Here is a 26,107-nt window from a genome sequence, read left to right on the forward strand (position 1 = left end):
GTCTATAGCTGAATTTGAATGTTTCACACACAATTGCTAGAAAAGTCAGATTTGTGAGTTATAAAGTTTAAAGTGCGAGACATAAACTCACAATTGTGAGAAAAAATTATTTTCAGACAAACTCATAATTGTGAGTTATAAAGTCAGAATTTTGAGGTATAAACTCGTAATTGTGAGTTATAAAGTCTGAATTTTTGAGGTATAAACTTGTAATTGTGAGTTATTAAGTCCGAATTTTTGAGGTATAAACTCGTAATTGTGAGTTATTAAGTCCGAATTTTGAGGTATAAACTCGTAATTGTGAGTTATAGTCCGAATTTGAGATATAAACTCATAATTGTGAGATATAAAGTCCGAATTTTGAGGTATAAACTCGTAATTGTGAGATATAAAGTCCGAATTTTGAGGTATAAACTCGTAATTGTGAGTTATAAAGTCTGAATTTTTGAGGTATAAACTCGTAATTGAGTTATAAAGTCAGAATTTGAGGTATAAACTCGTAATTTTCAGTTATAAAGTCAGAATTTTAAGATATAAACTCGTAATTGAGTTATAAAGTCAGAATTTTGAGTTATAAACTCGCAATTGTGAGTTTTAAAGTCCGAATTTTGAGATATAAACTCATAATTGTGAGTTATAAAGTCCGAATTTTGAGGAATAAACTCGCAATTGTGAGTTTTAAAGTCCGAATTTTGAGATATAAACTCGCAATTCTGAGGAAAAAAAAGGTCAGAATTATATATTTTTTAACATGTTTTTTTATTGTGTGGCAGAAAAAAAGTCCATACTTTTTTTTCTACCACTCCATCATAAATGTGTCGTCCTTCAGGAATTAAACTATCATACAATATAAACTTAGTCAAATAAAGAATGTGTTCCTGAAGGCATTTTACAGTCAACACAATACTGCACATCTACACAACTGTGTGTGTGAACATGAACTATGTGAAATATGAAGGCTTACTCAAACAGAGAACTGAAACCACCACTTACACAAATATGAAAGCAGAGAAATACCAGTTGATCTCTCCGAACCACATCTGGTTTACTGCTGATAAACATGCTTTTACCTTATCAAATACCTCTTTAATCTGGAACATACAATAACTGTGAATGATTTACTGTAAATGTGTGGTAGCTTATTCACGTTTCCTTGCCATCAAACACTGCGCTTTGAAAGCTCATATCATGCAAAAACAACACGAATAATGTAAATGCTGCATTCAAACTAATAGAATTAATGTGTCTATAATCATCTGAATTCATGATTTTCGATTGACACGTTTAGTCAAAGACTCGTGAGAGCTTCACAAACCCTCAATGACGGGAATGTTCTCATTCTCTGTGAAACTCTCACCGCAAAACCTGCCGCACCAGTTTCTGAAACACTCAAGAAATGGCCACTCAAAACTCAAGAGATTTCCTGTTTAGCAAAGATCACGCAATCACTTACCCAACTACAACTCCTGAGCCCTTTCTATGAAGGTTTAGACAAAGCAGAGATGAAATTACTCAGCGAAGCTCGTTTTAGTAGAAAGCACTGTTTGAGAAGACCTGAAGACTCTGGGTTAACAGAACGAAACTATCTGACAAATCCTGGTAAATGGTTAATCTAAGTAATTAAGGTCACTTCAAAACTTGTTGGACCACAACTCGTTCATGCAAATCTCATTAATGAGAAATGAGATTAAATGACTGAGAAACACTCTACAGAGAACAAGATAGCAATGACCATGTGATGATGCATATCTGACGGCCTCCAAGAACATCACACTTCATACAATATGCAAAGGCAGCCATCATCAACATATTAAACAAGATATCCAGGGCTTGAAGTGGGAAAAATACTCACCAGAGGGGGCGGGGCTTAGTTGGGGGCGTGGTTATGGAGGGATTGTTTAATCAATAATTCAAGTCCAGATTTTAAAGCTCTTTCTAACTTGTACTCAGCATTAAAATTAACATATAGTTCTTGTAATTGTTTAAATAAGGGTTTATTTACAAAGCAAGACCATTGACGGCTCCACTTCACTTTTTTAATCTATAGCATTTGTTATGAAAAATAGCAGCACAGTTAGAAACTATAACATGCCACAGGTGTAATAAACATCTTAGGTGAAAAATCTATTCCTTTAACTGATTTTCTATTATAAATTCTACAACTAGTCAACATTTACCACAATAAATACAATAGAACATGATCAACTCTAGTAAATGTGGTCATTATGAGTATTAAAAGCTTGCAGGATGATGCTTTCACCTCATTGGCTGTTTTAGATCATGTTGGACTTTCTCCGTAGTGTTTTAATCGTAAGCCCTATTCGGACAGCATTAGTTTTACATGAGGAGGTGGGGGTAAAGTAATTATTACCAGAGGTTCTCTGTGATTTTAGTCCCGTCCGAATGTGCCATCTCGGTAATAATCGAGTTGACTGGCCAAAAATCGGTTTTCTTTGTATTTTTCTGCCGATTTTTCCGGAAGTGCGCCCACGTGCACATACTCCTATATTGCAATCATTCACGAACACGTCACTTGTGTGTTACAAACGGAAACTGGAGAACTGAGGGAAGAGACGAGATACACTGAAGGCAATGAAGAGCCGCTTTCCTGCGCGAGCTGAAGTTGCGCGAGCTGAAGTTGCGCAAGCTCACCTCTGCGCGCCCGCACAAGCGTTTGTTCAGCTCAGCTTCTCGCGTGTTGGATCGGATGAGAACGAAACAGACTAACTTGTGACATCCGAAATACTTCTTTTTGTAGCCTAAAGAAGAACATGCATGCACTTTTGAAATGAAATAGTATCAGTTCTGTAGCCTATAGGATGATACATTTTAATTTACCTTAAAATTACATCGACTTAATTTGATTTATAAAGCACCTGCTGTAGCATCTTAGTTTTTTTCGTTGCACTAAACATTATTTGATTTAACATTTTGGAACAAATATATACTTTGGTTTTATTTAATTTCACTGGTAAAGACTTTTTTTCTTTACACTGAATTTAAAAACAAATGCTGATTTAAGAAACATCTTCGTTTGGATTGCAGAATATGCAGTTGTTGCCTTTAATTTCACCTTTCAGCCTTTAATTTCCAATTAAATTTCTTGTTAATTTCAGATTGCGGACTTGTTTTCATTAGCCAAAAGCCAATTAAGCCTGTTAAATACCAAATAAATATACTTTCATTCTTTTATTGTGTTAAAAAAAAAAAAAACGGAAATCGGTATCGGACCGTTTTCTTGAAAAAAAATCTGTATTGGAATCGGCCATGTAAAATCATGATCGGTGCATCACTATCTGTAATCATTACGGACAATGTCAGTAAAGATTACGGAGACTTTTACCTTCTGTAAAAAGGTCCGGAAAAATGACCTCGGGTAATATAAATCCCGTTCGAATAGACCCGCTGTAAAAATTAACAGTAAAATTCCGTAATTTCCTGTCTAAAAGTATTTTTTGGCGCGTTTTGCAAGCATGGAGGCGCTTGAAGAAGCACTCGGTTGCATTGTAGGTGGTGGGACAACTCTGTGGCAAACCTCCAGTATTTTCCGCATACCATTTAAAGCAAAAAGAAGTTAGAAAGCACTTAGAGGCGCAACACTTCTCGATAAATCTGTTCCCAAATAGTGTGATTATGCACCATGGTCTCAAACTGCCTCTGAAACGACATTCTCCCCAAACCGAGATTAAACACAGCATTTCCTCCCTGCTCCAGTTTCGCGTTGTTCTTGTTGGCACCATGTTGTGTGTTTGCTCAAGTGATAACAGGAAGCAACGTCATACGACAAGGAGGTTACTGTGGTGCGTAAAGCGAGTTACCCCTCCCATTTCTGCTAGTTTTACTGAGATGTCTTATCCCGTGCGAATTGGCCATTAACATTACAGACGTCCTGAGGTAAAATTACTTTACCCCCACCTCCCCATGTTAAACTAATCCCGTCCGAATAGGGCTTTAGACTGTAAAAATATATGGACGTAGGGTCGAGCTGGCCGTCGCCATCTTGTCAACTCCCGGATAACAGAAAATGGGCAAAGAGGCGGGACGTGGGCGGAGCTGAGGTGACGTGATAACTAACAGACAAACGGCTATCCACCTGTCACTCAAAGTGGCCACGCCCTTAATTATGCAGAACTTTAATGCGTTATATAATGTAAACTAAATAAAATAATTCGCCCCCCTCACAGTCGTCATGAAGGGCAAAATTAGCCGTATAGACCAAAACCACAATTTGTCCCAGACTGTAAACATGTGTTTTTCTGCTGTAAAGTTGGGCATCCATTATATATTTTGGACAATGGGCGGCGCCATTTTGTTTGCGTTCTAGGTCGATGACGTTGAATGGTTGCACTCGGCAATGTTTCAGAGTTAAACAAAACCAATCAATTGCTCTGTAATTGCATATAAAACACACTCAAAACACACGTGCACACAAACTCACACACTAGGGCTGGGCGATAAGGCCAAAAAATTATCTCAATAAAATCTTTTTATATCAGTCGATATTGATCAATTTAAAATATTTCTTTCTTTCAAATTTAAAGGCACATTTTTGCTCTTAAGTGTAAGTTGTAGAAACCAGACTGTTACTTGTGGGTTTTAAACTACTCTTTATAGTCAGAATATGCCAAACACTTCACAGTTTTGAACTTTTCCAGTCATTTTTCCTTAAATTAATTTCATAATAGAAATAAATGTATGTCTTAGTTTCTGCATGTGCTAACGGTTGATATTGTTTCTAGTCATGAAACAGGTTTGTGTCGCCTGACTTTGGCATATATCTTCAGCTGCAGTATTAATAATATTACATGTTTTGTGAAATGCACATTTGACAGTGAGTTGACAGTAGTAGTAGCTTGAGTTAGGAGGATGCAGATGTAAATGTATGTTCATCAACAAAAACACGGACATCTGTAAAAATTGTAACAACCTAATTTTTATATGGTAGGACTGAGTTTTATTCAAATGAACCATTGGTCTTACATAATATGATAGATTTAGATCACGATAACCACTGTTAAAAACATGCATCTAGCTCTTTACTGCCATGGTTAAATGTATCTAGGCTATATGGTTTCTATGGTATTTGTGTGAAAAACTGTTGCATAAAAACATTTAGTAGTCTATAAATGCACAAATTAAGCTAAATAAAAATACTGTGATACAGCAATAATATTCCATTACTCCTTTAATACATGTCTACATTAATAATATAATGCAATTCTATATGAATATCCCACATTTCTGCCACAGTACCATGTGGTGCAGTTGTAACTTATGTAAATTATGGATAAGATGGAAAAGCCTTCTGACTGTATCATTGAGCACAGCGTTTCTGCTCTATGTCAGCGCTGTTTTGTCTGGCTTTAAACTAGTTTAAATCACAGAGACATTTGTGTTTTCCGTTGAATGCAAGCGCTTCTCACTGGATCTCACAGTGCTGTTTACTGCTCGCGTGACCGATCAGAGTAAACGGATCTCTTCTAGTGAGCTTGCGCTGCGCTGCCATTTGGACTTTGACCCGAGCGGATAAATGGTCTGTGTGACGCGGTTCAAATGAGTAACAATTCGTGCTACCTTTTATCAACAAATTCGTCGTCTTTGGATGATAACTCAAGGTTAGTTGCACGTTTGATTTAAAGGGTTAGTTCACCCAAAAATGAAAATTCTGTCATTAATTACTCACCCTCACGTCGTTCGAGACCCGTAAGACCTCCGTTCATATTCGGAACACAAATGAAGATATTTTAGTGTAAAGCTGATGCTGAGAAAGGCTTCAGACAGGCCTCCATTGGCATTCAGTACACTTATACTCCCAAGACCCATAAAAGGCACTTAAAACATCGTTACAAAGTCCATCTCTCCACAGTGACTCTACAATAATCTTACGATGCGACGACAATAGTTTTTGTGCGCAAAAAAAATCAAAATAACACCTTTTTCCAACTTGTTACTGCCTTCCGTGTGTGCCTCCACGACGCATGCACGAGAATATGACGCAGATCCGGCGTTCGGACACACGACCCAGAAGTGATTTGTTTACAATCAGAGGAAGACGCGCGTGTCTAAGCTGTTGGATTCTACATTGATCGTGCTTTAGGTCTCGGCGTAGTGCTCAAAATGAGACTAAAGTGAGCATTTCATGGATTCCCGAACGCCGGATCTGCGTCATATTCTCGTGCATGCGTCGTGGAGGCACACGCGGAAGGCAGTAACAAGCTGGATAAAGGTGTTATTTTGATTTTTTTTTGCGCACAAAAACTATTGTCGTCGCATCGTAAGATTATTGTAGAGTCACTGTGGAGAGATGGACTTTGTAACGACATTTTAAGTGCCTTTTATCGGTCTTGGGAGTGTAAATGTACTGAATGCCAATGGAGGCCTGTCTGAAGCCTTTCTCAGCATCAGCTTTACACTAAAATATCTTCATTTGTGTTCCGAATATGAACGGAGGTCTGACGGGTGTCGAACGACATGAGGGTGAGTAATTAATGACAGAATTTTCATTTTTGGGTGAACTAACCCTTTAACGTTCGTCGCCAATTCCATTAATTTTTTCCTTCCCGTGTCGATTTTTCGTTGCCAGTAGAGGGTGTACTTTTGATGTGCACGTTAAAAGCTGCACGCTGACTGGCTGTTGTCGTGTTTATTTCTGCTGTGCGATTGGGTGTTACAGTAATCTATATCGAGTAAAAATGTCCAGAGCTTATCATCGTTATCGACATGAATTTTATCGCAATTCGATATGATGTCATTTATCGGCCCAGTCCTAACACACACACACAGAGATCGGCACGCACGCAACTGTATTACTAAAGTAGGGATACTAGGGAACGAGGGTTTATGGGGCGATTTCGGATTCAACCCTTGACGTGGAACCAGGTGACAAATTAGGCAAGTCAACCCTCATAAAATTACAGCTGATTGAGTGTGTGTGCGCGTGACGATCTGTTGGTGTGTGAGTTTGTGTGCACGTGTGTGTGAGTGTGTTGAGTGCAACCATTCTGCGTCATCGACCTAGAACACAAACAAAATGGCGCCGCCCATTGTCAAAATATATAATGGATTTTTTTTAAATAACGTGGATCTTTCATGGGTTTTCTACTATATATATTTCAGTAAGAGACATCATTTACTGTATGTTACATTACCATACAAGTCTTAGTCTCAGTACTGCGTGAGTACCGCCCCACTTCCAGCACTGGTTGAATGAATATGATTGCATTTGACTGAAATGAAGCAGAATTCAGAGCATCCTCCTACAAAACGATCATGAACCGCGATTGAATGTAACTACTAAATAATGACATTTTCTTGTTTAAATTTTGGATTACTTGAATCGTGAGTCATATAGACAACACACCACTCACACATCATGTCAAATTTCTATAGATTCTCTGATTTTAACTCAAGATAATTGACTGTGGCAGTTGAGGCAGTCTGACACCGACATGGCAGCTTTCTTTTTTGTTTCTTTGTTCTGGTTGAACATAAAATCAATTCCGTTGGCCTGTTTTTATTGCAAAATAGCCAAATTCCCCATTTTCCACCATTTGAGGGCGTGGCATACTTTCCGACTATATCAATAAGCCCCGCCCTCTAGCCTGATTGACAGTTGACTGTGTTAGGCATTGGAAATGCAAGTGCAAATAGGATTAATGTTCCATTTGAATATTGTGTTCTGGTTGTGGCAGGACACGGAGGAAGTGAAATAGCTAATGGGTGAATTTCTATTGCTATTCCAAAACAAAATGGCAGTGTCATAACCCATAAGACGTTGGAAATGCATTTGGCAGACATGTTACATACACGGAAAAAAAGAATACAAACGCAATTTGTGTTTCCATTATGTCTCGACATTATGCATGCAATTTGCAATTCCTTTTGAATATTGTCCGGATTATCATTCCATACAAATCAAACTTTTCAATTAGTTAAAAAGTGAATAAATAAATGATGTAAACATTGCGTTTTCATGTACTCACGGAGTGACTGTTCGGGCGTCAGGACCAAAACTGACACCTCAGTCGAGCCCGTCTGTCCTGCGTCATCTGTGACCGTGAGTCTGAACTTATACATCCCGGGAGAAAGATTGGAGATGGTCACTGCATCCTTAAAATGCTCTTTCTGACCAAAAAGAATAAGAGATTGTACATTAATTTAATGTCTAAATGTATAGCTATCATTATTCCAATAATGAACTCTTAGTAGCGCAGCTACCTTCATAACAGCGGACGAGTCTCCAGACACCTGCTCCCACTCCCAATTCACAATCTCTTTATCGTCGTGGCTCTCGAGGCCGTTCAGGGTCACATCTTCACGCGGTTGAACGACTCGGTCCTGCCCGGCCAATGCAACCGGAGGTTTGTCCTCCACTTCTGCAAGAAATCAAAACATTATGCAATATGAAACAACAACGGTGGGAACTGCACAAGACGATAAGAATGATAGAGAGAACGCAAGCTGGATCTTGCATCCTGAAGATCAGCTGATAGGGTGAGTAACTAGAGAACTAAAAGTGCCATTTAAGTCTCAGACATGCAGAGGAAATGAAAGTTTGAGACTAAAAGATACTGATACTAAACAAGATGAGGATCTATACGGTTGAACCAGGGGCGCAGCAACACAACAGCAATCATTATCATCAAGAATTTTAGTCCATTTGATTATCGCTTGAATGCGTTTTTAAGCCTTGTGCTTGTAGTCTAAAAACAAGTGACGTGTGTGCGTCTAAACCATCAACACAACAAATAGACTGTGTCAAAATGACCGGATTGGCGAGTAGTCACTTAAACATGTTTTATGTCTTAAATGGGCGAAATAGTTTGGAGAAATGGGAGATTATAATTAGATCTGCATTCGGTCTTAAAGGGGCAGCGTCTAATAAACCTGCTGACGATTGAGCCATTAAAGGGTTAGTTCACCCAAAAATGTAAATTCTGTCATTAATTACTCACCCTCATGTCGTTCGAGACCCGTAAGACGTAATATTCGGAACACAAATGAAGATATTTTAGTGTAAAGCTGATGCTGAGAAAGGCTTCAGATAGGCCTCCATTGGCATTCAGTACATTTACACTCCCAAGACCCATAAAAGGCACTTAAAACGTCGTTACAAAGTCCATCTCACCACAGTGGCTCTACAATAATCTTACGATGCGACGACAATAGTTTTTGTGCGCAAAAAAAAATCAAAATAACACCTTTATCCAGCTTGTTACTGCCTTCCGTGTGAGCCTCCACGACGCATGCGCGAGAATATGACGCAGATCCGGCGTTCGGACACATGACCCAGAAGCGATTTGTTTACGAGCAGAGGAAGACGCGCGTGTCTCAGCTGTTGGATTCTACATTGATCGTGCTTTAGGTCTCAGCGTAGTTCTCAAAATGGGGCTAAAGTGTGTATTTCATGGATTCCCGAACGCCGGATCTGCGTCATATTCTCGCGCATGCGTCGTGGAGGCACACGCGGAAGACAAGAACAAGCTGGATAAAGGTGTTATTTTGATTTTTTTTTGCGCACAAAAACTATTGTCGTCGCATCGTAAGATTATTGTAGAGCCACTGTGGATAGATGGACTTTGTAACGATGTTTTAAGTGCCTTTTATGGGTCTTGGGAGTGTGAATGTTCTGAATGCCAATGGAGGCCTATCTGAAGCCTTTCTCAGCATCAGCTTTACACTAAAATATCTTCATTTGTGTTCCGAATATGAACGGAGGTCTGACGGGTGTCGAACGACATAAGGGTGAGTAATTAATGACAGAATTTTCATTTTTGGGTGAACTAACCCTTTAATGTGAATCAAACAAAAGGCAAAGAGAAAATATGCAGAGCTCTTGAATGACAAACTTTACTCTAATAATCATTACTTTATTAGATTTCTTTGTAGGCCGTATTACTTAATGTTAGTAGACCTTCTTGAAATTAAAGCACTGTTGATTTTAATTAGTGTCTTTGTTTTATTGTGTATTTATTTAACATTTGTTTGCACTTTGTTCTTATGTTGTATCTTATGCATATAAAACACACACACAAAAAATGCCGCCACACTGGTCCATTTACAAATACATGTTTTATATTTGTTTTGTTCAAACATGGCTGTTTCTTTTGCTATAGATATTTTACTTTTCAGATTATAAAGCAGCATTATGTTCTTAATTAGTTGTTTTTTTTTATTATTATTTTTTTTTTTATGTAACAAAACGAACCGATGAGAATACCGTTAAAGTACCGGATCGATAAGCAGTTGGTAAGAGTAGCCATACCGTTAAAACCTTAACGATACCCATCCCTAGTCATAGCGCCCCCTACCGTATAACAGTGAAAAAAACACAGAAATCCAGATAATATTGTCAGGGAAGCATTTTGTCCTCTTATACAGTCTATGGTAAAAATCACTCACTGCTCTTGAGTGAATAACTTTAATAAAGGTTAATCTATATTTATACAGTGTAGACTATGCAGTAGGGATGCACCGATATGATTTTATGGGGTCGATACGATACCGATTTTAACAAACAATTATTGGCCGATACCGATACTGATATTTGTCACTTGCCCTCTTATTTGAAATTTTGTCATTAAAATAGAGTGTTTTTAAAGTAAAAAAAAAAACCCCACAAATAACATTACATTAACTTATAGCCTACTAGCTAGTTTGTTGCTGCCTTATCAAATAATTTCTAATGAACATACACTGGATCCTTTTAACATTCAGCAGGCCAACATAAATATATTCACATAAATATATTTACAACATATATATACACAACATAAATATATACACATATTTTTTAAAAATTTTTATGTTACTTGTCTCTTGTCTTGTCAATTTACATTGTGTACTGGAAGCTTCTGTAACCAAAACAAATTCCTCGTGTGTGTAAGCACACCTGGCAATAAAGCTCATTCTGATTCTGATTCTGATTCTGATTCTGATATATATACACATACACACACACCAGAAAATATGAAATAAACAGTGCTTTTTAAGTAGGTGTAATGTTAAATAATACTGCATATTCTTAACTGTATAAATTAAATGCATATATTATTATTACATTGAGACGTAGCTCTTCTGTACAACATTAATCCTGTCACAATTACTTTGTTAAACTGAACTTTTATTTTGGTTTGTTAAACTGAACTTTTATTTTGACGGGTTGCCGTGTACTTCGAGTTCCTGTGTGTGTGTTTTGATATGACGATAGATTGTCGTCGAATAAAACGGTAAAATGCTCATGAAGTGACTGGAGATGCATTCGTGTCTCATATTGAGGTGGCAGAGGCTGAAAAACACAGCGAGTTTCAGTGTGTGTGTGTGTGTGTGCGTGTGTGTGCGTGTGTGTGTGTGTGTGTGTGTGTGTGTGTGTGTGTGTGTGTGTGTGTGTGTGTGTGTGTGTGTGTGAGTGAGAGAAAGAGTTAGGCTAAATGAAGCCGCGCGTCTCCATTCATTCACAGAGACAGAGAAACATGCAGGATTCATATTTAAACAGTCTTTTTTCGGCTTAATATTCACCGACACTAGTATATTCGCGACTGATTTAAATGACTGACCAACGTTTTATTTATTCATCAAAACATTTGGTGGCATTCCGCATTATGGAATATTACATATAATCTTGGATTATGCAGCAGACATTACACAGCTCAGTGCCTTCACACAGGTCATTAATAAACCACTCATGATATAGCCGATATGCCGATGGTTGTAAATTGATCAAAAATCGTCCGATACATATTGGCGGCCGATACATCGGTGCATCCCTACTATGCAGTGATATTTTATATTTGATTACCATTTCTGTACCTGAAAATCTAGTTTAGACCTATGAAAAACCAGAAAAGAACTGTTTTTAATTTGTTTATTTCATTACAGACTGTCTTTGTCAATATTTAAACATGTATACGAGTTAGGCTTTTTGGAGTCAACCAAATTTATTAAGGTTACATGGATCAAAAACAACAAAAACAATAACTAGGCCTATTTTATTTTATTTATTACTTAACCAGTAAAAATTTTGGCAGGGCAAGTAAAAATCTAACCACTGGCTCGGCTGGGCCAGTAGAAAAACACCTTAGCGTTGAGCCCTGATTAGGCTATATATTTATATTTAACATGAAGTATAGCCCTCCCTGTACGTCAGCAAAGACTATATTTAAAATATTTTATTGCCTTAAAATTTTGAGTTCATTGAAATTAAAAATTTGAGTTTATACAATGAACATTTGAGAATCGACATCATCCATGCTTTGTACGCAAATTGCGTAATTGTGTGTTTTATTCGTAATAATGCAGTGCTATTTTCATTTTATCACTTTTTTTAAATTATGTGGTTCAGATACAATAATATTTTGAGTTTCTATTTATTAAACCAATTTCCTTCATTGTATTAACTCAAATGTTTAATTTCAATTAACTCAAAATTTTAAGGCAAGTTTTTAAGTGAAACCAACAATATTTTTTTACAGGGCAGCTGACACGCAACACAAACGCCACGCAGCCGGCCTAAGCACCCTCAAATGCAAGCAAGAGCACCCTCGGGTGATACTGTAATAATATATTGGCAAACGCTTCCGTGCATATTTGTGTCTGTGGAACGTCGTATCCATTTACAACATGTTTCTGCAGCGGTGACAGGCTCGCAAAACCTCTCAAGAACAAACAAAAAGTGTAGACACGAATCGACGTGAGTAAGATATTTATTGTGCATTGTTAGCAGCTTCATTGAACTTTGTGAGATGGCGATGATCTGACATAGCGACAGCGTTTAGTGATTGTAAATGGAGCGGTCTTGGCTCGCTGTCGAGTCTACAGTTCATATAATACATTGATAAAACTATTGTTTTTCATGTTGCAAAAAGGATTAATGGCCAATTGCACCTATTAATTACCTATTAAGCTCACCAAACTCTACATTAAGACATTTTAGTGCACAGGGTATTGGTTTGAGCACAAGTAGTTATGTTAAAATATAATATTAATCGCTCACACAATAATATTTTATTTTATTTTAAATGACAAAAGCATTTAAATGAAGATATACATCATTAAATGCTGTGCTTAATGGGTACATGTTTGTACACTTTACACCCCTGTTCCCATTGAGCTCACATGTTTTTTTGCGGGGAAATTCTTCTTTATTTTAATCAACATTTTTAAAGAATAATTTTATAAAGATTAACTTGAAGTGACAACCATTTGTTAATATTTAAAGTCTGTTTATGAAGTATTTACATAGACGTTTAAAGGGAGCACACTGAGCTTTATTGGAACTGCAAACCCTTTTTTAATTAATAAACATTATTAAATAAAAATTTAAAAGGACAATTTTGCTAAATAAATAATCTAGGTTGTGTATTAAAACTATACATATTTTAATATGAACCGCTATTATTGAAAATATCTATGAAATTACACTTTTTCTTATTGATGTCACACTGAAGCTGTGATTTTCATAGTAGTGACCCTTTAAGCTCACCTTACAATAATATGATTTCTTTAATAATTACAGCAGTGTAAAACCACAGAACATCAATAAACTGAACATTTATAATAAAATGGATTTAAAAGTGTAATCCAGTAATGCCTGTGAAGTAATATATTAGTGTAGCACACAATCTTACATCTAGTAAGCTATCAATGTTCTGTAGCATCTGCGCTTTGTTGCTAAAACTATCTTTTGGATTGAACTGTAATAATTTTTTATAGGTTCCAGGTTATAATATGCAAAAGTCTAAACATTAATCTCTAAAATTTACAATAAGAAGTTATACTTATCAAAAATAAAGGCTTAAACATCTAAAAAAAAATGCACATTTAAGGGGCTACTCTTCTGGTGAAAGTTTTCAGACAGCTTTCAAAATGGCCGCCAGACAGTGTGAACACATGAATACCCATATCTCTGAGTGTTATGGACTGATTAGCTTGAATTTACAGGAGGTATATAATAACAAACACATCAATTGGTTAAGATATCAAGTAGGATAAAAAAAATATTTTTATAATCTGAGCTCAAAGATAGTAGTGTGCTTAAATGGGTACATTTACCCGATATCTGTAGGCATAATAGGCCAAAGATAAGATGGCATAAGATGGGCAAATAAAAATATATTTTCTTTTACATAAAAAAAAAAGTATTTGAAGTAATATTGTGCTTTGTTTGTATAATGTCTGCTGGAATGCTAAAATATGTTCAGTGTTAAATAAATATTTTATATTGTAGTTTTGTCTTTTTTTTCTTTTTTTTTTTAAGCAAGACAAAATAGTAAAAAGCTAATTTTTACTATTTAATTTATGCAATTGTGGAAAAAATTTGTCCAAATAAATAAATAAATATTTTTCTTTTAAAACCCCAAAAAAACGCATTCGGCTTCGGCCAAGAATTTTCATTTCGGTGCATCCCTAAGTTTATGTGATTTGGAAATTGGTGATGAGATTTACGAAATTTCAACAAAATTTTTATATCATAAAAACGTTATTTAAAGCACTAAATAAGTATCTTTCACCAGAAGAGTAGCCCCTTAAATGTGCATTTTTTTTAGATGTTTAAGCCTTTATATTTGATAAGTATAACTTCTTATTGCAAATTTTAGAGATTAATGTTTAGACTTTTGCATATTATAACCTGGAACCTATAAAAAATTATTAGGCTATGCTTCAGCTTTCATCTTATATTTTTAAATTTGATCTATAAATTAAATTAGAAGAAGACACTATAGGCTGTTACCAATCAAATTAAATCATTTACACTGAAAAATTACAACTGCATTAAATAATTTTATGAGATTATTTTAACTATTTTTGAATATACAAATAAGAAAAGTTGGAAAGAATGTTTAAACATGAAACCGAGTAGATGAGTCTTAATGCATGAATCATTGAGTCGATTCATTCAAACGGCTGATTCGTTCAGGAATGAGGCAGTGGTTTATGAACAGGTCATTGAATCTTTGATGATTCAACCGATTCATTCAAACGCTGAATCATTCACTAACACACACTGTTTATGGTTCTGCTGTGATTTTTGTTTGGAACCATTGTCGCTGCTGAAATTGAACAAAAACAGTCAATATTGCATCTGAAATGTAAGTGACTTAATGTTAATTCATTGTTTATGGAACTGGAGTCATTTTCAGTCGTGATGGTTTTCAGGAAAACAACACTCTTGCTCGTGTGATGTTGCTTAACTGTATCATATGTTATAAATATAAAAACTGCACAATTTTTAACTGTGTATGTTAACTGAGTTTCTTTGTGTGAGCTGCGATCATTTGTTTTCGATTTTCTCCTCATGAGGCTGTGCGAGCCTCAACAGCTCAACCTTGTTGACATCAGTTCGTTTTATATTATTATCCACTATCGATCTCCACTTACACTGAATGCAGAATCATTATTGCACTTTGGTGATTTCCTGGTTATGTTTTGTTTTTGACATTTTAATCAGGATACTTTACAGTCGGGCAAGTAAAATTATTTTTCACTTGCCCCTTCAAAAAAATGAAATGTCACGGACAAGCGTTAATGTCGAGCCCTGCACTCCATAGTTTTTTCAAATCAAATGGCTGTGATGTAAACTAAATTATATTGGATATTTAATGAATATTAAATACGCTTTTTTGTAGTATGTTCCGCCAGTCAACACAGAAACCCACTTTGCTACTCAACACGTCTGTTATCAAATTATTCCCATGCCCCTGGTTATTACAACCGACTAAAATATGAAACAATGACACACTTGTGAGGATTTCAGCAAGTCTGAACATGCAGGAGTATTTCCAGGAGTATGTCCTCCACAGTTAAGACATACTCGCCCGAAAACACTGAATATAATCATTGATTATCGAACTGTAAAAACCACTAGATATCTACAAGAGACATTTAAGATCTTTGTTTCTTACCTGGCACCTGTTGCTCAATGTACTCTTTAAAAATAGATGTCAAAAAACAAATGTAAACTGAACTGTAAAATAAACAATGTCTTTTTAACACCTCCACATACTTAACACCTCTTACCTGAAATCTTTTGCTCGAGGTAATCTTTAAAAACGGACTTCAGGAGGTAGTTGCTGAAGCCCTTCTTCCTCACAAAGCGACAGACCTTCCTCTGTTTGTACAGGCAGTTGAAGAGGAAGCACGAGCTGATGCTTTTGGGATCCTGTCCGTGTTCCATCAGAGCCAGATTGCAGTTGGGATCACTACAGCAGGCCTGGACACAGTCTTCAGAACGAGACACCTGAGGAGAAGCCAGGAACGTGGCTCCTTCCTTCACGGATTCATCCGTGTTCAACACAAAGTCCTCTTTGCCATTGCTGAATTTCTCCATGCAGGTTTTCCCTTCATCCTGAGCCTCTGACGGAGCCGCATGGAGAAAGATGAGCAGAACCGCCGCGGTCCAGAAGAACCAGAGCCGAGCCGGAGTCATTCTCCAACAGAACAAAACCTCCAGTCAAACCCCTTTATTAATGATTCAAAACCAATCTGAAAAGAGAGAGAAAACTGTAAACATTAAAACTTCCAAATAATATTAATATTACAGCTTTTAGAATGGATAAATCCATAAAGAATCAAAGAGTCATTCTCTAAAAGAACAAAAAAAAACAATAAAATCCCTTTATAAATGATTCAAAACCAATCACAAAAGACTTGAAACATTAAAACTTCCAAATAATAATATTATATATAGCCAGAAGAATGACTAAATCCATAAAGAATAGCCACGTTTACATGCGCACTTTTTTGTCATTCCGATTAATAGGGCTGTAATCAACCAAAGAAAATCTTGGTCGACTGAAGTCCTGAAATTTTCGACTAAAAATCGACTAAAATGACGTTAGGTAAAAAAACGTTAAATGAATTAGCTGCGCACTGTGCGCAGTACTTGGTAGCCTTGTTGTCTGCATAAATGAATTATAAATAAACATAAAAAACTAGTAAGCTATTTGCAGTATATTAAATAGTTTTTGAGCTGATTATTTAGCACTGAAATGAGTCTGACACACGAGTCTGTCGGCTCTGACAGCGTTGCATCACGTGCACCTGCGCAATATCATAGCCTATGATTTCTCAAAATATAGTACTATATGTTTTCAACTAGATATCATCACAAGAACTTTTGAGGAATATGCAACATAATTTAGACAATTGTTTTTGTCATATGTATTATAATAACTGACAGACAGTATCATTTCAGCCGCTCTGTGCAGCTCGAAAATACAGGAGCTCAGCTCAGCTTCGCGGCTGAGACACGAATAATAGACTATTAACTTAAAGCTTTTACTCTTAAACACAAAAGGCACGTCCACTTTAATAAAAAATGAATATTTATTTAAAAAGCCAGATCAAGAGCAGAAAAAACGCTCACAATTAAATAAATAATATACAAGAAAACTAGCCTTCTTCAATCTGTCTCTCTTCTCCAGTGGGTTGGGCAAATCCAAAAGAAGTGAAAACAATGGGGGTGTTCTGAAGACAGACTGTTTCCTGTGAAACAGGGCTGCTCTGAAAACACCCCCATTAGCAATTAGTGCTTTCCACCTGATGATATGTAGGCGGCACGGCAAAACTGATGAAATGAACGCAGCAAAACGAATTAAATGAACGCGGCAAAAAATCGACCAATCAGAATTTTGGTCGAGCCAGAACGTATTGACTAGTAATCGACTAATCGACTGGGAGATTACAGCCCTACCGATTAAAATAATTCCAATTAAATGATTCGGTGGACTGTTTACATGAGGCGTTATCTAAACCGATCTGATGTGCTGACTTTCAGTCAGAATCATTTAGTGACATGCGCACACAGTTTGTCTGCCGCCTCAGATTCGTAACGTTAGTATCGTGGATCAATAGTTCTGTGTTAGTAATTTTTATATTTATTTATTTTCTGTGGGCGGACATGCCGTAGTTGAAACTAATTTATGTCCTATACAATGGCTATTTCTAGGGGTGCTCCGATTGATCGGCAACCGATCTCGATCGGTCGATAATCGCTTTGGGATGATTGATCGGCGGTCTCCAAAAAGGCCGATCTCATGAACCGATCGCATGCTGACGACACATAAACCCGCACCTGCCGTGAGAGCGAGGGCATGGTGTGCAGCGACACCGTCTCATTCTCTTTCCGGCGCGGGTAAAATAATTATAATGCTGAAGGTGAGGTACAATTCATATTTCTATATTAAATAACTTACGCAGTCATTTGAAAACTTTCTGTGGGACGTAAGTTCACAAACAGCGCGCGTGAATCACCACGTGCGCGCGCTCCCTCTCTCCCTTTCAAAATGCTCAAAAGGCTTCACATCAGCGCATCGCATGTGCACTAAAATTGAGCTGCACAGTTGACACAGGATTTGCCACTTTGCACAATCGAGGCAGTGTCGCATCGTCACTAAAGTTTATCATTGCACACACACACACACGCCGTCTCACAAAAAGCTTGCGAGTACAAATTGCGCTGAAATGGTCAGATACACACTATGCACGTAAACCCCGTCGTGACTCGCGAGTGAACGTTTGTGCAACTGCATGTAAGCGTATCCGTGTTCGCTCTTAAAGTGACAGCTGTCGAATAAACTGCTGCTGTCTCTGAGTTTCTCTTTGTCTTGTGGTGTTTGATGAATCTTTATGACACTCACTGCTCTTGAATGACTAACTTTTGCAACCTTAAGTGTAAGGATTAATCTAATGTAATTTATTCAGGGAAGACCAAATGTATTAATTTACATTTGATTTCTTATTAAATGTCTTTAGTATTTCTTACCTCAATACTAATGTTAGACCTACCTGAAAAATTGTTTTTAAAAACAAAAATGCACTGCATGATCAAATATTAAGGTGAGATAATTATATACATTTATTATATACATTTATTTGGGAAAGATGGCCTACAGTAGCCTTAAGTTATCTCATTTTCTAAAATAAACACTTGGTGGTTCTTCAAGATCTTGACTCAGTTAATTTAGAGTTAGTTTCATTTCTACAAATGGTGCAAACTCTGCAAGATTATAGATAAAAGATTGCCATTCCCCTGCCATTCTGTGATCGGCAATCTGCAGATCATGATCTTGGTGATCGGCCCCAAAAATGCTGATCGGAGCATCTCTAGCTATTTCAACAGCTGTGAATGATGAATGCGGAATCAAAATGAATTAAATTCATTTATTTTGAAAAACACAAAATGAACAATAAAATGCACCCAAATTATTAATAAAAACATACGCTGAAACATGAATGCACTCAAGACTTGCTCTGCATCATTACTAGTACTAAACGCAAAGATATTTCATGATTAAGGAAAGATACCATAATCACAAAGGTATAAATATTAACAAAAATAATTAAAGTAACGTTAGACTGTGGGTAATAACTTTTTTTTTTATATCTACGAGAAAGAGAAATATCGACACCTCTCCAGCAGCTTGAATGTTCCCCGCAGAAAAATAAATTCTTCTGTCAGGCGCAGTTGAAGCCTAGGACAAACGCTGTCAAGATGAGATTCTGTAGCCTGGCTATGTCTGTGTCATTATTCCAACATTATTTTCATAACATGCTACGAAATAAAAAGTTTAATACCTCAGAAAAATGAACTTTCCTCTCTTGCCAACATTAGCCTGGTGTGAGCGTGGCGCGCGCTCTTCAGTTGTGGAGGCGCGCATGCTATATATTAGAGCCCGACCGATAAAGGATTTTTAAGGCCGATACCGATACAAATATTTGGTGATTTAAAAATCCGATATATCGGCCGATATATATATACAGAAACACGTAAAAAACTTAAACAGATTTCCCTTATTTGATCCCTCAACCTCCCTAAAATAATTTGATAATGCAGTTTAAAAATAAACTTGTTTGTTTTATTGTCACAACAGAACAGAGGAGCATAAAAATATATTAAAGTTCTGATAAATAAAATGTATAAAAATACAAACTTTGTCCTTTGGACGAAAGCACAATAACAAAAAAAAAATCTATATAGTATTAATAGATGTGGTAAGCTTCATAAATATAACGGAGCAAGACTGGAAAAAAATATTCAGTTAAGTTCTGATAAATAACAACAACAGCAAAATATAAACTATATACAGTATAAATATGAGCTACCTTATAATTACAATGTCAACTTGCTTATCCCTTTACATGCACTCTTTTAATTCTATCCATTAAGCTACAACAAACCATTTTCAATCATTTTCTGCCTGCCTTCTAAAATCTACTACTGATGATGATGCAGTAAATCCATTGTCCATAGTGGACAAACTATGAAACGCCAACACTCATAATGTGGTTGAGCGGTGTTTCGTCCATATTTTATTTATTTTTTATATTCATTTATCGGCCATCATAAATGCCGATACCGATAGTTTGTAAAATGCCTAATATCGGCCGATAGTATCGGTCGGGCTCTACTATATATCACGTAATCGGATCAGGTCGCTTACATGGTGGAATTTTTCGTTTGACCGGTTCATGAAAAGGTTTATCCCACCCCTCTCAAACCGATTACAATTTCATTCGGTTTGGGCACTTTTTTTCCGATTGAGGTGTTTATATGGAGCATTTTCATTCGGACTGGACTTTTAAACCGATTACAGTGCTCCATGTAAACGCACCTAATGAATCGTTGTCCAAAAGAACAAAACCTCCAGTCAATTCCTTTACAAATTATTCAAAACCAATTCGAAAAGACTTGAAACATTAAAACTTCCAAATAATATCATTATTATATATAGCCAGAAGAATGATTAAATCCATAAAGAATCATAATGAACAAAGAATTCTCCAAAAGAACAAAACCTCCTTTAAAACCCTTTATTAATAATTCAAAATCAATCACAAAAGAAAGAACCAGAACAATTTAAACATTAATACTTCCAAATAATATTAATATTACAGCTTTTAGAATGACTAAATCCATAAAGAATCAAAGAGTCATTCTCCAAAAGAACAAAATCTCCAGTCAAATCCCTTTATAAATTATCAAAACCAATCTGAAAAGACTTGAAACATTAAAACTTCCAAATAATATTAATATTACAGCTTTTGGAATGATTAAATCCATAAAGAACCAATGAGCCATTATCCAGAAGAGCAAAACCTCCAATAAAAACCTTTATTAATAATTCAAAACCAATCTGAAAACAACAAGAACAATTTAAACATTAATACTTCCAACTAATGTTAATATTATAGCTTTTAGAATGACTAAATCCATCAAGAACCAATTAATCATTCTCCAAAAGAACAAAACTTCCGCTTAAATCCTTTCATAAATTAACCAATCCGAAAAGACTTGAAACATTAAAACTTCCAAATAATATTAATATAGCCAGAAGAATGATTAAATCCATAAAGAATCAGAATGAACAAAGAATTCTCCAAAAGAACAAAACCTCCATTAAAACCCTTTATTAATAATTCAAAACCAATTACAAAAGAACCAGAACAATTTAAACATTAATACTTCCAACTAATGTTAATATTACAGCTTTTAGAATGACTAAATCCATAGAGAACCAATGAGCCATTCTCCAGAGGAACAAAACCTCCAATAAAAAACCTTTATTAATAATTCAAAACCAATCTGAAAACAACAAGAACAATTTAAACAATAATACTTCCAAATAATATTCATATTATAGCTTTTAGAATGACTAAATACATAAAGAATCAATGAGCCACTCTCCAGAAGAACAAAACCTCCAATAAAAACCTTTATTAATAATTCAAAACCAATCTGAAAAGAGAAAACTTTCAACATTAACACTTCCAAATAATAGTATTATTATATATAGCCACTAGCAGAATAACTGCATTCAAAGAACCAATGAGTCACTCTCCAAAAGAACAAAACCTCCAATAAAACCCCTTTGTAAATGATTCAAGAGCAACTTAAAAGAAGAAAACTTCCAAGTAATACTTATATTGCGTAACCGCTTTTAATTTGCAGACTTCCAAGTATGATCAAAATGAATCAAAAACCGATCTGAAAACACAGAGAAAACTGTAAACATTAAAACGTCCAATTAATATTAAAGCTTTTAGAATGACTAAATCCATAAAGAATAAATGAGTCGTTCGCCAAAAACATCCAATAAAATCACTTTATAAATGACTCAAGAGCAACTTAAAAGGAGGAGAAAACTAATATTTATATTAATAGCTTATAGTTTCAACAGAACTCCAAATATGATCAACCAATTTAAGGCATCTATATAATTTAATGTGGAAAATATTATATCTATTATGTTACATTATTGTATTTTTTCGTACTTACTATAGTACTGTATTATTAGATGTATTGATTATATATATTTAAGTCAACTATTTAATATTCAACAACAACTCTCCAGTTTAATAATCATCGTTGCACGTGTTTTGACATTGAGATGACTGTGACACAATGTACCCAAATTCAACCTATAAGACTCCAGATCAAACTGAGAAGATTAAAAACGTTTTAATATACAGCATAATACATTATCATTATCATAACCATTTGACCAAGTCTAAAAAGACTTTAAACACGCCAAAAAAGGTAATTACCTTTTAAAAAAAAGTCACGTCTAAAAAACAAAAGTGAAAACTATTTATATTGATAACTTAAAACACACACAATTCTTATATACGACACAATATTGAAGATTTACCACCACAGTAATGTTGAATATCTCTGGTTTAATCAAACGTAAACATTACAGGCCGCCTGAGGAAAAACGCAGTAGATTTTTTTTACGTTTCGTGTTCGATCGTTAAACATTTTAAAATGTAAACTTCTTACCTATTAAACGGCACTATAAGCGTTCGTCTCCTCAAAAACGGTGTTGTTCCTCACTGACCAGAGGTAAAAACGTCGGTTAACCTAGAGTTTCGGTAGAAATGTGTCGTTGATTCCGAGGAAAACTCCGGCGTATCCGGAGCTTCAGGTGTGTCCGATACCGAGAAGGAGATACCTGCGCGAGCAGGAAGTGATGGCGTCACGAGTCACTCTGAGTCAGGCTCCGCCCCCCGCACTGCATTATTCATTTACATGCCATTCTTGTCTTTCTAATGTCTGACTGTTGTCTGAATCTGACAGCATCGCTAACCCGCAGGATAACACATGATGCCTGTGGCTATGGTGCGTGTCTGTCACTTCTGTAATGAGACATTAAAGTGCGAGCTCACCCAAAAACGAACATCCTGTCCTTCACTCACACTCAAGTTGTTCCAAACCTGTATGCGTTTATTTCTTCTGTTGAACACAAAGAAGATATCTTGAAGAATGTTTTTAAACCAAACCCATTGACTAGTATCCCCCCCCCCCCCCCCCCCACTAGAAGTCAATTATGGCAAGCCATTTTAATATTTAATCCTTTAAACGTACAAGTATCTATTTTCATGCTACTATAGTAGGGTGATATCAGGCAAATTGGGACAATTTAAGCTAATGAATAAGTACTAGTATGTATTAAATAAGTACTAGTATCCATTTAATAAGTACTAGTAGCTAATGAATAAGTAATAGTATGTATTAAATAAGTACTAGTATGTATTAAAAAAGTACTAGTATGTATTAAATAAGTACTAGTAGCTAATGAATAAGTACTAGTATGTATTAAATAAGTACTAGAATGTATTAAATAAGTACTAGTATGAATAAGTACTAGTATGTATTAAAAAAGTACTAGTATGTATTAAATAAGTACTAGTATCTATTTAATAAGTACTAGTAGCTAATGAATAAGTACTAGTATGTATTAAATAAGTACTAGTAGCTAATGAATAAGTACTAGTATGTATTAAAAAAGTACTAGTATGTATTAAATAAGTACTAGTATGTATTAAATAAGTACTAGTAGCTAATGAATAAGTACTAGTATGTATTAAATAAGTACTAGAATGTATTAAATAAGTACTAGTATGAATAAGTACTAGTATGTATTAAAAAAGTACTAGTATGTATTAAATAAGTACTAGTATCTATTTAATAAGTACTAGTAGCTAATGAATAAGTACTAGTATGTATTAAAAAAGTACTAGTATGTATTAAATAAGTACTAGTAGCTAAAGAATAAGTACTAGTATGTATTAAAAAAGTACTAGTATGAATAAGTACTAGTAGCTAATGAATAAGTACTAGTATGTAATAAATAAGTACTAGTAGCTAATGAATAAGTACTAGTATGTATTAAATAAGTACTAGTATGTATTAAATAAGTACTAGTATCCATTTAATAAGTACTAGTAGCTAATGAATAAGTAATAGTATGTATTAAAAAAGTACTAGTATGTATTAAATAAGTACTAGTATCTATTTAATAAGTACTAGTAGCTAATGAATAAGTACTAGTATGTATTAAAAAAGTACTAGTATGTATTAAATAAGTACTAGTAGCTAATGAATAAGTACTAGTATGTATTAAAAAAGTACTAGTATGTATTAAATAAGTACTAGTATGTATTAAATAAGTACTAGTAGCTAATGAATAAGTACTAGTATGTATTAAATAAGTACTAGAATGTATTAAATAAGTACTAGTATGAATAAGTACTAGTATGTATTAAAAAAGTACTAGTATGTATTAAATAAGTACTAGTATCTATTTAATAAGTACTAGTAGCTAATGAATAAGTACTAGTATGTATTAAAAAAGTACTAGTATGTATTAAATAAGTACTAGTAGCTAATGAATAAGTACTAGTATGTATTAAATAAGTACTAGTATGAATAAGTACTAGTAGCTAATGAATAAGTACTAGTATGTAATAAATAAGTACTAGTAGCTAATGAATAAGTACTAGTATGTATTAAATAAGTACTAGTATGTATTAAATAAGTACTAGTAGCTAATGAATAAGTACTAGTATGCATTAAATAAGTGTATATAGTATATATATATTATATATAGTATATTTAATAATAAGTACTAGTACTTAATAGATAATAGGAATAGATACTTATATCTAAAAAATACTAGGAGCATGGATACACGTTTTAAGGATTAAAATAACGGCTTGCCATAAGTCAATGGGCGCGTAAACTGTCTGGTTACAAACATTCTTTAAAATATCATCTTTTGTGCTCAACAGAACAAAGAAACTGAGTAAGTAATGACAAAATGTACATTTTTGAGTGAACTATCCCTTCAAATATGATAAATATACAATTATTACAGCTGCATTATGCGTGAAGGGGTTGTTTTGACATGCAATAATGTTTCTCATATTTTTTTAATAAAAAAGCGAATTTATTAAAGTTTTTTATGTTTAACTTCTGTTATAAAGTGTCTATTGAAGGGCGATGCAGTTTCATTTCCTTAATCAGATGCATCATTCACCACAAACCTCGAAAAGGACTTTTTGAAGTGCAGTTTAATGCTGTCGACCTTTCTGAAAAATCCAGCTTCAAAGCCTCCAGCTCTCCAGTTTAACTGAAATATATCATGTCGCTTCACATTGATTTATTCTAATAAGATGCCCTTAAAACACACAATATCTGAAAGAATGCGCAGATATTTTGGCCTCTACAGGATGTGATGTCTCTGCAAAACTTTTCCTTTTAAGGGCATGCCGTGAATGTCGCGTTTCTGAGGTTTGAGGTAAACAATGCACTGAAGTGAGATTGGCATTATCGTTTCTGTAACGGAAACTCAGTTTTAGTGCTTGTGTGGTATGAAAAGAAAACCTCTCAACATCCTTTTTGCATCACATGCTTTAAAGACAAGTGTTTATGTTGATGCAACACATCAGACACACCATTGTTGAGTACACGGACTGGATGTTGGTACATAAATCTGCATTAAATCCTTTTATGACACTGATTTACAATGTTTAGTATCTGAGAAGCGGCTGAGGGTCAGGAATGCAGAAACAGTGTTTATTCATTTAGCCCAGATTCAAGAGAGTAAATATGCACTTGTTTCGTAATTTATCAATCGTTTAATCAACACTATAAACCCGAACTCTCAAAATAATGAATTGGTTTGAGGAGAGCCAACTCAAATTAAACAAAGTAGTACAAATTAGAGTATTTCGAACTTTATTTGTCTTTTGAGTTCTCAAAACTGACACATTTGAATCATCATCTGAACTGTTCATTGTTTTGAGTTTTATGAACTTGTTTCTTTTA

At 35.1% G+C, this 26,107-nt stretch overlaps 1 protein-coding gene across 3 annotated transcripts in view; it reads right to left on the reverse strand.

Moving 5' to 3' along the window:
- spint1a (serine peptidase inhibitor, Kunitz type 1 a) overlaps positions 1-25,410 on the reverse strand; it is a 40,490-nt gene extending 15,080 nt beyond the window's left edge. The window contains exons 1-4 of one of the 3 annotated variants that reach the window (XM_079833194.1): positions 22,778-23,140; positions 16,015-16,479; positions 8,218-8,375; positions 7,983-8,124 (exon numbers count right to left, since the gene is read on the reverse strand). In XM_079833194.1, coding sequence (XP_079689320.1) covers positions 7,983-8,124; positions 8,218-8,375; positions 16,015-16,423 — 709 coding nt within the window. In that variant the 5' untranslated portion in view covers positions 16,424-16,479; positions 22,778-23,140. Of the gene's footprint in view, positions 1-7,982; positions 8,125-8,217; positions 8,376-16,014; positions 16,480-22,777; positions 23,141-23,163; positions 23,263-25,323 lie in introns of those variants that run through there. The other 2 variants (XM_079833196.1, XM_079833195.1) reach the window with 2 other exon arrangements.
- Between the last annotated feature and the right edge of the window lie 697 nt (positions 25,411-26,107).

Source organism: Gobio gobio (assembly GCF_949357685.1).
Source record: "Gobio gobio genome assembly, chromosome: 13".
Classification (NCBI taxonomy): domain Eukaryota; kingdom Metazoa; phylum Chordata; class Actinopteri; order Cypriniformes; family Gobionidae; genus Gobio; species Gobio gobio.